This window comes from Scyliorhinus canicula, chromosome 11 (assembly GCF_902713615.1).
Source record: "Scyliorhinus canicula chromosome 11, sScyCan1.1, whole genome shotgun sequence".
NCBI classification, from domain to species: domain Eukaryota; kingdom Metazoa; phylum Chordata; class Chondrichthyes; order Carcharhiniformes; family Scyliorhinidae; genus Scyliorhinus; species Scyliorhinus canicula.
This window is the reverse complement of record NC_052156.1, coordinates 155443502-155461367: the sequence shown is the minus strand read 5'-3', so window position 1 is coordinate 155461367 and position 17866 is coordinate 155443502. Positions and strand designations below refer to the sequence as shown.

Below are 17866 nucleotides of genomic sequence, written 5' to 3'. Positions count from 1 at the left end.
CATCCGATACACATTCTCCGGGTGGGGGTGAGGAGGGGGAAAAAAGAGGCTCCAGTTTTTAAAGTGTTTCAATACCGACCGTGTGATGGTGCAAGGCTTGCGTTTCCCATCCCCCCCCCCCCTCCCCACCCCACCCCTCCTCTGACCCCATCCCAACCCCAGGTTTCTGGCTCCTCCTACATCTAACACGTGCAAATCATGTTTGTTGCTTTCACAATTCAATTCTTTTTTTTCGTCTCGTTCTCCTATAAATAAAATTCGCAGTTTGTCAATCTGTCCTTCTTCCTGTGCAAATAAAGAGGAATGCTTGTTTGAAGCTAGCATGTCGTACAATTTTTTTTTTTTGTATTTTTCTCGTGGAACCTCACACATTAGGTAGACGTCTGTAAATAAATTGTGTTTTTTTTTTTCCACAGTGGCACTTATTTTCGAACAGCACTGAAATCCTTTGGTCTTCGCTGGATAATCCATTGTTTCCAAACCAAATGTCCTTTTTTGTTCTCCAGTATCCCAGAGTTCCAAAATGTCCCCAATCTCTGGTGGAAAAAAAATGGAGTCTGTCCATTTGTCTGAAATCGGTTCACATGATCACCGACACGTTTTTCTGCATTTCCTCGTACAAGGTTTCGGATTTAGAGTACCTTTCTTTGCTTAAGCGTTTGTGTGTGTGTGTGTGTCTGATTATTCCTCTCCCTGCACCATGTCCCACATTCATAGCTCTGGAATAAATCTTATCCCCCACCCCCCCAATCCAACACTCGAGATCAGCCCACCACCATTTTGTGGGGGGGCTCTCTTTCCCCCCCCTCTCACAGCCCTTCACCATATACACTGCGATACTCATGCACACATTTTTGTTTCTCATAGGTCTTCCGTCTCGGACCGTGAAGTCAACCTAATAAGAAACTATATCACTGTCTCATCGATCTCATGTTCAAAGGTATTTCTGTGGCAAGGTCTCCGATTTCACCCACCCCCCCCAAAATAAAAACAGCCCGAGGCAAATGCTTGGCTGAAGCCATATCAGATATCAATCTGTCCCCAAAGGAAATCGCTGACAATCTCCCACAGAATGTGAGAATCTTCTGTCTTTCCTGGTTCCCGTCACTTCGGCAGCGAGAATGAAGACTGTTGAGTTCCTCTGGAGATGGTGGCTGAGAAGACCACCGTGAGCCTTAGTCCTTTACCAATTTTTTTTTTTCTACGTGAGTGATTTCTGTTTCATTTTTCTAAAAAATCATGAGGTGATTTGCGTAGTTTTAACCTTTCACTGACCTTTTGACATATCCAATAATGTTATGGGTTTGTGAGAGAGAGAGAGAGAGAGAGAGAGAGAGAACGAGAGAGAATAAAAGATGAAGAGGCAGAGATAATGAAGAGAGATAGATGATCAGGGTGACTTTGCTTGTAACCAATCATAACTAGCACTTGAGAGGCGACCATCTTTAGTCAGGCACAGCTTGGCTTCTTTTACCCAGCGTTCCTTGGGAGTGCCACTCAGCTCTCTATGGACATAAGGGCAACCACCTGTTCAAGTTTGTAAGCTAATCTCTGCCTCCTTGACTGATCTTCACATTCTAGAGTATTGACTACCTGTGGATGAGAGCACAAAAAGAGGATGTTAATATTGAGTTTGTATGTCATACAGAAACATATAATTGTTACATATTTTGTCCAGACAGGTTCATAGCACACTGTATTGAGTCAACTGATCACAATAAAATGGATGGTGAGAAAACCGTGTCAGGGAGGGGAAAAGGGGGTCACAGATGCCCACTGCTATTTGCTTTCAAGGCACGTTCGCAATTAAGTTCATAGAATAGGATTGGGCTTAGCACGATGGGCAACACGGTAGCATAGTGGTTAGCACAATTGCTTCAGCGCTCCAGGGTCCCAGGTTCGATTCCCGGCTTGGGTCACTGTCAGTGCGGAGTCTGCATGTTCTCCCTGTGTCTGCGTGGGTGCTCCAGTTTCCTCCCACAGTCCAAAGATGTGCAGGTTAGGTGGATTGGCCATGCTAAATTGCCCTTAGGTGTTCAAAATTGCCCTTAGTGTTGGGTGGGGTAACTGGGTTGTGGGGATAGGGTGGAGGCGTGGGCTTGGGTAGGGTGCTCTTTCCAAGAGCCGGTGCAGACTCGATGGGCCGAATGGCCTCCTTCTGCACTGTAAGTTCTATGATCTATGATACTCCCAGTGGCCAAGTAGGTGGGTGTCACTTAGGGCGGAATTCTGTGGCCGCACCCGCCTGACGACTGGAGAATCCCGCCCGAGGTCAATGGACTTTTCCACAGTCCGCGTCCCGCCCGTGGCAATCTTGCAGCGGGCACGGTGGAAGAGTCCAGCCCTTGATGTCTGGGTGGATGTCCAGCAGGATACGTGTGACGAAGGTTGGTGTGGAATCATTAAGTTGTTGGAACCTGTAAAAAGCTCCCGTGAGGTAGGACTAACCTACATTCCCTATCAGTTAGCATAAAGGTGGGGCTGGATTCTCCGCCGGCGGGTTCTCCATTTTGCCGGCGCCCGGGAGTTTCCCGACGGCGTGGGGCTGCCCCACAATGGGAAACCCCACTGACCGGCCGCCGTAACGGAGCATCCCGCCGGCGGGGTGAAACGGAAATATGGCACGTCGGGGTGGAGAATCCAGCCCATGGTTTCAGCAACAGAAGACACATTCACAGCCTATCAGTTTGGCAAACGCAAGGAATGGTTGAGGTGAATAGCACTTAAGGGGGAGCTGGATAAACACGCAAGGGGAAATAAAGAATAAAAGGATATGTTGATGGTCTAAGATAAAGAACATAAACATCAGCTCAGCCCAATGGGTCAAATGGCCAATTTTGTGCTGGACACGCTGTGTAATCAGACAATGAATCCTCTCGCTACGTACTGCCCACCATACACAAAAGCAGCAACCGGTTAAGTAAATCTTGATTAAGCTCTAAGCTCTTGTTGATAAGGTTACAGTCAGTGCTTCCCTCTGGCTTCTCATCGAGTTACAGAATTGTTACAGTTCCTTGGAATGAGAATCTTTAGAATTCTCTACCCCGGAGACATGTGGATGCTCTATCGTTGATTACATTTAAGACTGGGACAGACGGATTCTTGATCTCTCGGGGTATTAAAGAATACGGGGAGCGGGTGGCGAAATGGAGTTGAAACTCCACGATCATATTGAATGGCGGAGCAGGCTCGATGGGCTGTGGGCTCTTGCTCCTAGTTGTTTTAAATGTCTGTTTAATTGGGTTTTTTTTTAATTTAGGAAGAAGAGCACAAAACAAGCAAAAGCAAAAAAGGTGTCAATGTACAACAGGTACAGCCCAAAATAGCAGTCATTACAGCGTTAGGAACAACAAGATCAAATGAATCCTCCGCCAACTCCTTTCACCAACTCCAGCATGATGCCACCACCAAACCCATCTTTCCTTCACTCCAGGGCACCTTCCCATGCAATCGCAGAAGGTGTAACACCTGCCCCTTTAACTCTTCCATGCTTAACATCCCTGGCCCAAAACACTCATTCCAGGTGAAGCAGCGTTTCACTTGCACCTCTTTCAAATTACTCCATTGCATTCACTGCTCCCAATGTAGTCTCCTCGATATCAGAAATTCCAAATGCAGACTGGGTGATCGCTTTCCTGAGCACCTTCGGTCTTTGTGCATTCAGGACCCTGACCTTCCTGTTGCTTGTCATTTTAATACAAGACCCCGCTCCCATTCCCAAATGTCTGTCCTTGGCCTGCTGCAATGTTCCAGTGAAGCTCAACGCAAACTGAAGGAACGACATCTCATTTTCCGGTTAGGCACGCTACAGCCTTCCGGCCTGAACATCGAATTCAACAACTTCAGATGATTTGCTCCACCCCACCTCGACCCCTTTGTTTTCATCCCATTTCATTTGAACTGATTTTTACCATTTATTTCTTTTTTGTCTTCCTTTATATATATTTTCCACCCACTCTTTCCCCCTATTTTATCACCCCTTTCCTTATCTTTTCTCCCCTTTGCCTCCCCCTCTTTTCTAATTTTTCCTCTCTCCCACCCATGTCTCCCCCCCCCCCCCCCATCCCCCTCCCCCATATTTACATTTGACACGGCTTACCCTTTGATTTTAGTTTCTCTGCCGTTTGGCCTTTAACACCTTTTATCCTCTCTGGGTACTGCCATTAGCCCTCTCTTCCCTTTATTTCTGTGGCTATGACTCGTCTTTCATTCCCTCACCCTACAGTATAACTATCTCCCACTCGGAAAATGACCGGCAATAGATCTTCGATTACTTGGGCTGCTTCCGTAAGTACTCTAGAATGAAGATTATCAGGCCCTGGAGACCTATTCCCCTTCAATCCTATTATTTTCTCCTGAATAATTTCTCTACTAATACTAATTTCCTCAGTTCCACACTAAAACTAGTGTTTCTCAGAACTTCTGGTACATTATTCATGTCTTCCTTTCTCCATGTCTGCGTGGGTTTCACCCCCACAATCCAAAGATGTGCAAGTTAGGTGGATTGGCCATGTTAAATTGATCCTCCATTGGAAAAGAAAATAATCGGGTTCTCTAAATTTATAAAAAATTCATATCCTCCTCTGTGAAGACAGAAGCAAAGTACGAATTTAGTTCCTCAGCCATTTCATTGTTCCCTGTTATGAATTCCCCCCTTTTGACTAAGGGGCCTCCATTTCTTTTTATCAATCTCTTTCTCTTTACATATCTATTTTCTTTTCCAGGGCAGCACAGTAGCACAGTGTTGCTTCACAGCTCCAGGGCCCCAGGTTCGATTCCCGGCTTGGGTCATTGGCTTCATGCAGTGTTAATTGGGCACATGGTAGCACAAGTGGATAGCACTGCGTCTTCCCAGCGCCAGGGTCCCAGGTTCGATTCCCCGCTGGATCACTGCGCGGCGTCCGCACGTTCTCCCCGTGTCTGCGTGGGTTTCCTCCGGGTGCTCCAGTTTCCTCCCACAGTCCAAAGACTGGCAGGTTAGGTGGATTGGCCATGATAAATTGCCCTTAGTGTCCACAAAAAGGTTAGATGGGGTTATTGGGTTGCGGGGATAGGGTGGAAGTGAGGGCTTAAGTGGGTCGGTGCAGACTCGATGGGCCGAATGGCCTCCTTCTGCACTGTACGTTTTATGTTCTATGTTCTTGTGACAATAAAAGATTATCCTCAGGCGATGGCACCACCTTTGAGGGTGGGGTCCAGAGGTGGTTGACCCACATTCGAAGAGGCATTGAGATGGAGTAGTTCTGAAGGTAGGGCCCAGTCTTTATCATTGGTAATTGTTGGAAGGTGATCTGATCGAGGCATTTCAAACTTTAAAGAGGATTTGGTAGGGTGGATATGCTAATTTCTCGCTAATTTGTATGCCTCTTCTTTGAATCTAATACTATCTCTAATTTCCCTTGTAAGCCATGGTTTGGCAATGGTTCCCTTTCTACTCTTGCGCCAAATAGGAATAAACTACTGTTGGAGTTCACCTATTCATTCCTTGAATGCCTGCCATGGCCTGGTGAGGCAATCAAGCACCAGGGACCAAAGATTTAGAGCCAGTCATTCACGAGTGAAGTCATGAGTCGCACAAAGGGCAGTGCAAATAATTTGGAGCATTCTCCCCCCCAAAAGGTTGTCCATGCTGGGGGAACAACTGAGGCTGAGGTAAGTTGCTGTCAGGCAAAGGAATATGAGGTAAGGAGGCGAAACAGAGTGGAGGCACAAATCAGCCAAGGCCTAGTCGAATGACCAAAAGGCCGAAATACTAATTTCGGTTCCTGGTGTTCCAACAAACCAAAAACGGACAAACTAGTGTTTGGTATCAGCTGATCTCTGGTACCTCAGTCAACAGAACAGTTACCTCCTCGCTGTATTTGCTAACGTAAGAGTAGATTTCACTGAGGGCGCTCATTGCGTTGAATTCAGTCGTGTGCATTCGGGATTGCTCAGCTAGATAAGCATTCATATCCTGGTCACTGATGGCTGGCATCTTTCCAATGTCGGCATAGTACCTGTGCAGAAGAAAGACAAAAAGGCAAGATGGGTCAAATCATGTTCTTCGCAGCACCACGTCAAAGGCAGAAGGCAAAAATTGAGAACTCTCTTTTTAACAATGCATTTCTGGGTGGTCGTAACTAGGACGGTAGCACAGTGGTCAGCATTGCTGCCTCACAGCACCAGTGACTCGGGTTTAATTCCGGCCTCGGGTGACTGTCTGTGTGCACTTTGCACTTTCTCCCTGTGTCTGCGTGGGTTTCCTCTCACAGTCCAAACATGTGCAGGTTAGGTGGATTGGTCAGGCTAAAATTGCCGCTTGCTGTCCAGGGATGCGGAGGTTCGGTGGTGTTACAGGAATGGGTGGAGGATTAGGCTGAGGTAGGGTGCTCCTTCAGAGTTTCGGTGCAGTTTCGATGGGCCGAATGGACTCCTTCTACATTTTACAAACTCTATGATTCTATGAACTCTCCAAAATATTCCAAATCATAGAAGCAAAACATTTATGACATGTTTCGAAATCACAATTCTTGTGGAAAAATGTGTCCTGCAATGATGGTTGACTGATAGCATCACTCAAGCCAAAACTCCCTACAGAAACCAAAAGTAATTCTCATACGTGAAGCTGCCCAATATTCACAGTTCATCCACAGGAGTTTGCTACTTTTATCAAGGGTATTCTTGGAAATGTGTCAATATTTGCAAATATTCTATGGGAATGCATCAATATTTACAGGCAATCCCATGGAGTATATGCCAGTATTAGAGGAGATTCTCTGGCGTGTGCCAATACGGGCAGCACGGTAGTACTGTGGATAGCACAATTGCTTCACAGCTCCAGTGTCCCAGGTTCAATTCCAGCTTGGGTCACTGTCTGTGCGGAGTCTGCACATCCTCCCCGTGTGTGCGTGGGTTTCCTCCGGGTGCTCCGGTTTCCTCCCACAGTCCAAAGATGTGCAGGTTAGGTGGATTGGCCATGATAAATTGCCCTTAGTGTCCAGTCCAAAATTGCCCTTAGTGTTGGGTGGGGTTACTGGGTTATGGGGATAGGGTGGAGGTGTTGACCTTGGGTAGGGTGCTCTTCCAGGAGCCAGTGCAGACTCGATGGGCCGAATGGCCTCCTTCTGCACTGTAAATTCTATGAAAAGAATAGGTGCACAGCTGGGAGCATGTCAACGTCATGGAGATTCATCAGAAGTATGACCATATTTGCAGAATGAAGCCCACACAGTGATTGAAAAATGGCTGAAACCAACTCATCAAGCTCTGAATGAATAAGATTGGCAATGGTATGTTCAGGGTTAAGATCAACGCAACACAATTCTTTTTTGCTTCCTTATTGGATTCACATTGTGGGAAATTCTCCAACTTGTTCTTCACGCTTGGCACCATATCCCCCCTTCAAACTCTGCATTGGAATTAATCAAAGGACACGAAGTGCAACAGGAACATCAATCATTGTTTGTAGGATCTACTCCACTGGTACAGGGCTTTAACACATTACTATACACAGGTCTGAGGATTCTTGTCTCCAGGGACAAAATAACATTGTCCCCAACTCAGTTTATGTTATGTTTAAGGGCCTTTTTTTATTTGCCTACTTATTTAGGGCAGGGTTTTTCAAAGTTCGGCTTGCGACCCGTGGGTGGGTTGTGGGCAGGTGTCAGAAGGGTCGGGGAGTTAAGGGTCGGTTTTTGTATGTGTTGTCTCAGCGCCAGATTTCTGAGTCCTTTTTCGTGTAAAATCACAAGATTTTCCTATCATAGGATTGCACTGCTCTCCTGCTCAGATCTGGGGCGAAATTCTCCGAAGACCTGCGTGACGCCCATTTCCGGCGGCCAAAAGTGGTGCGGATGGCTCTGGCGTCGGGGCCTTCTTTTAAGCCGGTAATCTCCGTTCCCGAAAGGGCCAGCAGCGGACTGACGCGATACGCGTCAGTTTCACCCGCTGCGGAAGTGGCGCGTTGAGAGAGAGGGGGGAGCCGGCGTTGAAAGGAGAGGGGGGGGGGGTGGGGGAGAGACCCGGCGTTGAGAGGAGAGGAGAGGCTGGGGAGGAGGGGGGGAGGGGGAGGGGGGGGGACCCGGCGTTGATGGGGGGGACCCGGCGTTGAGAGGAGAGGGGGGGCGGGGTTGAGGGGGTGGGCCGGCGTTGAGAGGGGGGGGACCCGGCATTGAGAGGAGGTGGGGGGACCCGGCATTGAGAGGAGGGGGGGGGGGGGACCCGGCGTTGAGGGGGGGGAGACCCGGCGTTGAGAGGGGGGGGGGGTGCGGCATTGAGGGGGGGTTGCAGCATTGAGAGAGAGGGGGGGTACCGGCGTTGAGAGAGATGGGGGGGCGGCGTTGGAGGGGGGTTGGGGTGGTGGGTAGGGGGGTAGGGGTGGTGGGTATGGGGGGTGGGGAGGGGGGTAGGGGTGGTGGGGAGGGGGGGTAGGGGTGGTGGTGAGGGGGATAGGGTGGTGGGGAGGGGGATAGGGGTGGTGGGGAGGGGAGTAGGGGTGGTGAGGGGGTAGGGGTATTGGAGGGGGTAGGGTAGTTTAGGGGGTGGGGTTGAGGGGGTAGGGATGTTGGAGGGAGGTAGGGGCGTTGGAGGGGGTAGCGGCGTTGGCGGAGGGTGGGGTGGTGAGGGGGGGTTGCGGCGTTGAGAAAGGGGGGTTGTGGCGTTGGAGGGGTTAGGGGTGGTGGGGGGGTTGGGGTAGGGGGCAGCGGCGTGCAGAGAGGGGGCGACGGATGCCCGGGGCCAATGCACCGTCGCCCCCCCCTCTGCACGCCGCTGCCCCCTACCCCAAACCCCTCCCCACCACCCCTACCCCCTCCAACGCCCCTACCCCCCTCACCACCCCTACCCCTTTTCCCACCCCCTACCCCTCCCCACCCCACCCCTACCCCCTCCCCACCACCCCTACCCCTCCCCCCCACCACCTACCCCCCCTCCCCACCAACCCCTACCCCCCTCCCCTACCCCCCTCCCCACCACCCCTACCCCCCCTCCCCACCACCCCTACCCCCCTCCCCACCACCCCTACCCCTCTCCCCACCACCCCTACTCCTCTCCCCACCACCCTACCCCCCTCCCCACCACCCCTACCCCCTTCCAACGCCGCAACCCCCCCCTCTCATCGCCGCAATCCCCCCTCAACGCCGCAACCCCCCCTCAACACCGCGTCCCCCCTCACCACCCCACCCCCCTCCAACGCCGCTACCCCCCTCCAACGCCCCTGGTTGACGCCGTTTTAAAGCTACTGCGTTTTTCGCCGACGTGACCACGACTTCGGCCCATCCGGCCCGGAGATTTGTTGAAAGTAAAAAATCAATGACATCCCGCCGGCGCCAGCTGTTTTCAGAGGCTGCCGGCGGGATTTGCACAACGCCGGTTTTTGGCCGCTCGGAGAATTAAAAACCCGGCGGGAGCGGGATTAACGCCGCAGCCGGCCGATTCTCCGACCCTGCGTGGGGTCGGAGAATTTCGCCCCTGAAGAGAGAATTCAAGGTAAAGTTTTTAGTCAATTTCAAGATTTCACTCCTGTAGAATATTTGCAAATATTGACACATTGCCGGAAGCGGCACGGTAGCACAGTGGTTAACACAGTTGCTTCATAGTGCCAGGGATCTGAGTTCGATTCCCGGCTTGGGTCACTGTCTGTGTGGAGTCTGTACGTTCTCCCCGTGTCTGCGTGGGTTTCCTCTGGGTGCCCCGGTTTCCTCCCACAGTCCAAAGATGGGCAGGTTAGGTGGATTGGTCATGATAAATTGCCTCCTTAGTGTCCAAAAGTTAAGTGGGGTTACTGGGTTACGGGGGTAGGGTGGAGGTGTGGGCTTAGTAGTGTGCTCTTTCAGGGCCGATGTAGACTCGATGGGCTGAATGGCATCCTTCTGCACTGTAAATTTTATGATTCCATGAAGTCAGCCCTCGACTGAGAGAGGCGATCAATGCAGCAAAGAAACGGGTTTGAATCAAAATTGCTGCCCTGAATTGGCTGTTGAGCTATTTTTTGTTGAAGGATTTTGTTTTGCAAATACCTCCCTGGCTTTCCTCGTGGTCAAGCAGGAGGTTTAACTGCTGTGTTTTCCTGCAGCCGACTGCTTTATTTGAGAAGTTACTGACAGGATTTTGGGTTTGATCCCGGTCACAAATCTGGTCGTGATGCCTTGTGGCTCCAGCTGTCACGTGACCTGCCAGGGGGGTGGCCTCTTGATTGCCTCAGACTTGTATCTGTGGATTGGGTGATTTTTAAAAACATTTTCACTGGGGCTGATTTGGTCACTCTCGCATTTGAAACACAAGCACGTGCCCTCGAATTCCACTCCAGAATCTGTGTGCAACAAGCAAGGCTGACACTCCAGCACAGTTCTGAGGGGGTGCTGCACTATTGGAGATGCTGTGCTTCAAAATAGATGTTAAACCGAGGCCCATTCCACCCCCCCCCCCTCTCATTCTGTCGTCAGTGATCCCGTGGCACTCAGCTGAAGACACACGAGCATTGCGGTTACTGCCCCGAGCACTGGCTGATATTTATCCGGGAAATGCTGCTTGGATTGAATTCTCTGCAGGATTTACTGGGAGCTGAGTTGGGAGTGGAATTCTCGTTCTGGGAGCTGAGTTGTGTGTGGAATTCACGGGCGGGATTCTCCGATGCCCCGCTGGGGCCGTTGGCACTGACCCCCTCGGCAATCCTCCACTCCGCGATGGGCCGAGCGGCCGCCCGTCTTCGGCCAGTCCCGCCGGCGTAAATCAGACAAAGTCCTTACCGGCGGGACCTGGTTCTGCGGGCAGCCTGCCGAGTCCTCGGTGGGGGGGGGGGGGGGGGGGGGGGCGGGGGGCGCGCAGGGGGGATCTGGCCCCGGGGGCTGCCCCGCGATTGGGGCCCACCAATCTGCAGGTGGGCCTGTGCCGTGGGGGTACTATTTCCCTCCGCGCCGGCTGCTGTAAACGTCCGCCATGGCCGGCGGGGAGAAGAACCCCCCCCCCCCCCCTCCCCGCGCATGCATGCGCTGGGATCACGCCAGCACACGCTGGCGCTGCCACGCATGCGCCAACTCGAGCCAGCCGGCGGAGGCCCTTCCCCGCCGGTTGGCACGTCGCCAAGCCCATCGGCACCACCCCCGCCAGCGCAGGCCTAGCCTCTGAAGGTGGGGAGGATTCCGCACCCACCGGGCGGCCCGACGCCGGAGTGGTTCACGCCACTCCTCAGCGCCGGTGCGGCCCGCCTCACCAGTTTGGGGAGTATCCCGGCCCTTATTCTCCGAGCTGAGTTGTGTGTGGAATTCTCATTCAGGACCAGAGATTTTCATTAGTGAGAGAATAACAGCAAAAGGATGGCACCTGGTTACTGTTCCCTCCAGATTTAGTTTCTCTCTATGAAGAGTGGGGTGGAAGAATTAACTTTCACAGGTAACATGTAAAGACTGGGTGAGAATTTGAAAACCAGTTCAGTCCAGGATTAGGGAGATTGGAATAGAATGAAACTATTCTTCCTCATGTCTGCTCTGCCATTTAACGAGATCCTGACTGGTCTGTATTTCAGACTCCATCTACTCGCCTTGAATTTGTAATCCTTAAGCCACTTACCAGGTAAGGTAAAGTCGCCATTGTTCCACATGACCATAGGTTGCTTTTCCCTTTGAAGGGGGAGAGCTGACTGGGGGTGATTTAAGCTGAAAATCACCACACCTCAGGCGAGGGGCAAGATTGAGAAGGCGGTGGGGATTGAACCCACGCTGCTGGCCTTGCTCTGCATCGCAAACCCCCCCCCCCCCCCCCCCGGTAAAAAAATACACACTAAACAAAAGCTATCAATTTCAGTTTGGAAATTTCCAGTTCACCCCCAGCTTCAACAATTGTTTATGGGAGAGTTCAATATTTCCACCATCCTTTAAACTAGAAGGTGGGGGGGGGGGGGTTTGGGAACCTCATGCAGGGTGGCAAGGGAAAGAGAAACAAGGACAGTAATAAAAGAAAGAGTAAAATGCAAAATCGGTAGACAGGGCAATCAAGGGCGAGAGGCAAATAGAGCCAGAGAACAAAGAAAAGTTAGATTAATTAAAAATGGCAAAAGGCAAGCCTGAAGGATTTGTATCTTAATGCACGAAGCATTGTAATAAGGTGGGCGAGCTAACAGCACAAATCGAGGTGAGTGGATATGATCTCACAGCCATAATGGCCATCACCTTTGGGATGGACAGGAGGGAAGGAGAAGGTGGTGGGGAGCCCTGATAGTAACAAACTAAATGAGAACTGTTGTGATAAACGATCTAGACTCGGGTGAAGTAGAGTCTTGAAGGTCGGCCAGTTAGCAAAAGTGGGTTCCGGCAGAAAAAGTTTGAAAAACACTGGTTTTGGGAGACCGTGTCGGAAGTGGGTCAATTGGTAGCATGCTCACCGCTGAGACAGAAGATTGTGGGTTCTAATCTCCCTCCATCACTTGAACGCAAAAAAAAACAAACAAGGCTGACATTCCAGTGCGGGACTGAGGGAGTGCCGCACCATCTGAGGTGCCGCCTTTGAACGTTAAGCTGAGGCCCCCGGCTACCCTCTCAAGATGAACTTAAAATATCCAATGGCCCTGTTTTGAAGAGGAGGGTTATCCACTGTGTGCTGCCCAATATTTATGCCTCACAGTGAAAAAAACAGATTCTCTGGTCACTATCACAGTGCTGTCTGTGGGAACTTCCTGTGTAAAAATTGGCTGTTGCATTTTCTGCATTCCAACTGGTGACGACACTTCAAAGAGCACTTCATTGGTTGGAGATGACCAGTAGTCATCCAAGCTGTGATATAAATGCAAATCTTTCTTTGTGTGTGCTACTCTGTGCCTTGTTATTTTTCTCAGGCAGCTGCAGGTCTGTTGGGAACAGGGCTCCTCCCCCTTCCCCCCCTTGTGATTATTGTAATCAGCACCGTCAATTGGGTCCATTTTAGAACTACGAGCTCCCCACTCCCCATTTTCATTCATTTTCTGCTGGAAGAGAGCTTAACACACAGAGTGCAGAATCGTGAGACAAATCTACATGCCCTGCGGTAGCTTCTTTTCGATAAAACCACCTGTCGGGAGTCAGCCGTGGTTCAACGGGTGTCACTCTTGCCTTTGCGACAGGCCCACTTCAGAAACCTGAGCGTAAACTCTGGACTAACGCCCCTAGTTCACAGCCACAGGCTGCCTCAAAGCATTTTGCACCCAATGAAGTACTTCTTTGAGTGTTGTCACTGTTGTAATGTCAGACAATTTGTGCACAGCAAGCTCCCACAAACGGCACTCGGAAAATAACCAGACAATCCATTCTTTTAGGGAATCTGATTTAGGGATAAATATTAGTCAGCACTCCCCTGCTCCTTCCAAACAAGTGGAGCGGGCCGATGGTCCATTAGTTTAGACAATTATGGATATGTGACAGAGAAAATCAACAATAAAATGACTGTTCCCTCCAAGCCACCCCGTCGTCCTGACTGGGAAATATATCGCCGTTCCTTCACTGTCCCTGGATCAAAATCCTGGAGCTCCCTCCCTAACAGCACACTGGGTGTACCTACACTGCATGGTCGGCAGCGGTTCAAGAAGGCAGCTCACCACCACCTTCTCAAGGGCATCGAGGGATGGGCAATGAATGATGGCATTGCAAGCAAAGTCCCGTGAATGAATAAAAAAACCAGAAGGGGGTTGTAGGGGGTGGTGGAGGGCGAGCGTGTTGAATTAAAACTCAGTCATAACCAGGAAAATCTCCACTGATTTAATCAACAGGCCAGTGAGCAAAGGTGTGATTGGCCTGAGAGGTCTCCTTCTGTTCCGCAATTTCCACAATTTAATGTGAATCGGAATGCAACCTCTAGAATTCACACCATTCCAGGATTTCATTAGCAGTTCACTCATTAGGAAGTGAAATAAGAAATTTGCTTTTTTCACTAAAAGGAACTATTTTCACCCCTAGAGAGGCTTGTGCGCCGTTTCTGTGATATCTTGTAACTCGAGTGACAGATGTACCTGCACTGAAAACATGTTCCCCCTCCGACCTCCTCAGCTTGCTGTTCCTTGAACGGTCAAACCCTCCGAAAGATTTGACAATGAACTGGTTGGATGCTAATAGGGGAAACATAGAGACGATGTTTCCACTTGTGGGCAGATCAACTCGGGGCCATGGGTAAACGATAGTCACTGGTATACCCAACAGCAAACTCAGGGAACACTACCCCACCTCATTCTGCCAGAAGGTGTATTTGAGATTAACAGAAAAGATGCATTCAAAGGGAAGCTGGGTAACACATTTAGAGAAAGGAGTGGAAGCATATAGAGACCAGGCGAGAGTGGGAGGAGGTTTGGATGGAGCAGCAACGCCCCCGTGCAGTAATTTGGTCGAATGACCTGTTTCTGTGCTGTAAACACTGTGTAATATTGAATACTCCCTTCTGTAAAAGTGACACTTTGAATAATTCCATAATTTACTTTAATTTGGTTGAAATATAGAGAAATGTAATTGTCCATGACAATTTACTGCTTATGGGGCCTCTAAAGTGCTATTATGAAATGCGAAATAATAGCGGAAATACTCCCTCAAGGGACTGTTAATGGCCTCTCTCTCCTTTCTTACCTCGTGTTATTTTTTAAATCAACATTTCAGTACCAATATTGACAGTGGGACGGTCGGGAGTGTTGAATCAGACAAAGGCCATCTGTTCACCTCTATCATCCTTCAAGCGTTCTAGGCTAGCCTGACAGGCAAGGCAGACAACTGTGTCACTTGTGGTACTCATCAGACATTGAGCACAGTGACTGGAGTGTGATGACAGTGCAACCTAGCTGAAACTCAATTCTGTGCCCTGTTGACCTGGACTGAGAAAGTGCTATGTCCCATCCATCCATTGTTCCCTCCCTCCCCATTACGCACTCATTCACCAGCGACCCAGTTAAGATTGCTTAACCTCCAGCATCCTACACCACTCCAGGAGTAAAAGATCGTTCTGCAAGATGCTGCTGTGAACAAACAACCAGGAACAACATTTTTGAGACATTAAAAAAAAAGGCGCACTTCAAAATTTCTTTCTACTCTTTGGTTGATTGATTCTAAAAATATTGGACGTGGGAACAATGTTTGATTGACAGTGAAGAACCAACGGATATTGAAGAATTTTTCTGCTGGCCGATTGGGCAAAAGCAATGCACCCTGACGATGGACATGTCCGGCAGCCAATGGCGTGAATATGGAAGCCCCGGCTGATCGGAGGTCGTGTGTCAGAACCTCCAGGAATGCGGTCAGATGTGCCGACCCTAGCCCCAGTGCCCGGCACTAACCTTTCCACCCAGCTTTTGTAGTTGGGAATGTCCTTGGCATATAGCAGCTTGTTGGACGGCGAGTCTTTGCCCAGCCGGTGCTCCGATGTCGAACAGGAATCCATGAAGGTCTGGGCCACTACCGAGAGGCAAGCGTCCGTGATGCTACTCTTGTGAATGTCAAAGACAAACTGAGGATTCTTGATCACATTCACCCAGAACCTCAGGGGTAAGCTGTAAAGGGGAAAGAAAGACAATGTTAACGACAGGAGATTCCTTCATCAGGCAAGCTTATGGGGGTCTCCAGGAATCAGAAGCTAATCTTCAAGATTCTGTTGTGTGCAGCCCACGTGAAAAACCACTGGAGTAACAAAAAACTGTCTTTGAAATATTCAGTTTATTATATAGAAAGGACAGTTTGACCAATAGTCAAGAATAACTCATTTATGCAATGAAGATCTGTTTGCTTTGCAATTGGTGAAGGAAGGTGGACGGCACGGTAGCACAGTGATTAGCACTGGTACCTCAGCGCCAGGGACCCAGGTTCAATTCCAGCCTCAGGTGACTGTGTGTGTGTGGAGTCTGTACTTTCTCCCCGTGTCTGCGTGTTTTTCCTCCCACAGTTCAAACATGTGCAGCTTAAGTGAAATGTCCATGCTAAATTGCCCCTTAGTGGCCAAAGGTTAGGTGGGGTTACAGGGATAGGGCAGGGTGCTCTTTCAGAGGGTTGGTGGGCCGAATAGCCTGCTTCTGCACGGCAGGGATTCTATGACCAGGAGATTGGACGCGTCGGGTGGCCAATGGCAGGAATGTGGAGGTCGGGCAGTTGGGAGGTTGAAGTTCACATAATGAAACCTCCAAGAATATGTCTGAGCAGATCAGAGAATGCTGGAAAACCGCAGTAGGTCTGGCAGCACGGTAGCACTGTGGTTAGCACAATTGCTTCACAGCTCCAGGGTGCAAGGTTCGATTCCCTGCTTGGGTCACTGTCTGTGCGGAGTCTGCACATTCTCCCCGTGTTTGCGTGGGTTTCCTCCGGGTGCTCCGGTTTCCTCCCACAGTCCAATGATGTGCAGGTTAGGTGGATTGGCCATGATAAATTGCCCTTAGTGTCCAAAATTGCCCTTAGTGTTGGGTGGAGTTACTGGGTTATGGGTATAGGGTGAAGGTGTGGGCTTGGGTAGGGTTCTCTTTCCAAGAGCCAGTGCAGACTCGATGGGCTGAACGGCCTCCTTCTGCACTGTAAATTCTATGAGCATCTGCAGAGAGAGAAATAGAGTTAACATTTCAAGCCCGTATGACTCTTCTTCTGGTATAAAGAAAAGGGTCAAGCTGGAGGAGAAATCTTACAGCATCAAGTTGTTGAGCTCAATGTTGAGTCCAGAAGACTCACTTCGCATTGGGTTTCACTTGAGCATAGCCGCAGGGTATGGATGGACATGGGCATGAGAGCAAGGTGCCCAGTTAAAATGGCAAGCGACCGGCAGGTCGGGGTCATGCTTGAGGACTTAACGAAAGGTGTTTCGCAACACGATCGCCCAGACTGCATTTAATCTCCTCAAATGTAGAGGAGACCACATTGGGAGCACCAAATACAATCGGCCAAATTGAAGGAGGTGCAATGTCTGACCAGATTTGGCAACTGTAGATCAGCTTCACAGCAGAGGTGACATGTTAGGTTTGAATGAAGATGCTCCAGTAACGATTTCAACTCATCCTTCCGGAATACCAGGCCCACCCTCTGCCCACCACAATGTCTACCTATTCCGAAAGCCAGAGCCTTAATTGACCTCCCTAGCAACCAGCTCCAGCTGATAAAGCTCATTAAATGTTCCCAGTTCTCAAGTTGAATACTTTCGTCCTTTGATTTCAGATGCCACATGACAAGGTAGCATCTCCAAATCCGGGGCTTGATGAGGCTCAAGCTAATGGGACATTAGGATGATTTTATCACTGAATGCATTGTTAATCTGGACCTGATTGCACTGTAAGCTCTGTAATAAACAGCAGGTACACTTGAACAGATGAATTGATTGCTGTATGATCAGATCAAATTAGCTGAGAGATGAATCTCAGCTCTCATCAATTATTTGCGAACTTCAGCCTGCGCTGGGAACTGTGATTAAGCATGTCCTCAATCAGCCGCTTTCACATGCTTCAAAGCGTTGTCTGGCTCCTTCTCCCTTTCCCCTCTCTCGATCGCCTACTTTCTTCACCTGAGTTTTAAAAAATTAATTCTTTGGGTGTGGCTGGCTAAACCAGCATTTATTGCCCATTCCTAATTTCCCCTTGAGGTGGTGGTAGTGAGCTGCCTTCTTGAACCCTTGCGGTCCATGTGGTGTTGGTACACCCACAGTGTTGTTGGGGAGGGAGCTCCAGGATTTTGACCCAGCGACAGTGAAGGAATGGCCGATATATTTCCCAGTTAGGATGGCAGCACTCTTATACATTTTGTCTGCACCTTCTTGAAGTGTGGTGGCCAGAATTAGCCAGACTCCAGCTGGGGCCTAAGCAATATTAATAGAAATTTAGCATAACTCCCTTGCTTTTGTACTCTATGGAGCTTATTCAATGCAGCCGATCACAGAGGTAACCATGGTGGCTGGGTCCGCTTAATTGTGAGAGAGA

At 49.8% G+C, this 17866-nt stretch overlaps 1 protein-coding gene across 1 annotated transcript in view; it reads right to left on the bottom strand.

Annotated features, from left to right (window-relative positions):
• Nucleotides 1–222: 222 nt before the first annotated feature.
• Nucleotides 223–17866, bottom strand: part of plxna4 (plexin A4) — a 667620-nt gene continuing 649976 nt past the window's right edge. The window contains exons 30-32 of the mRNA XM_038812236.1: nt 15260–15472; nt 5849–5999; nt 223–1593 (exon numbers count right to left, since the gene is read on the bottom strand). Of these exons, the coding sequence (XP_038668164.1) occupies nt 1498–1593; nt 5849–5999; nt 15260–15472 (460 nt within the window). The 3' untranslated portion in view covers nt 223–1497. The remainder of the gene's footprint in view (nt 1594–5848; nt 6000–15259; nt 15473–17866) is intronic.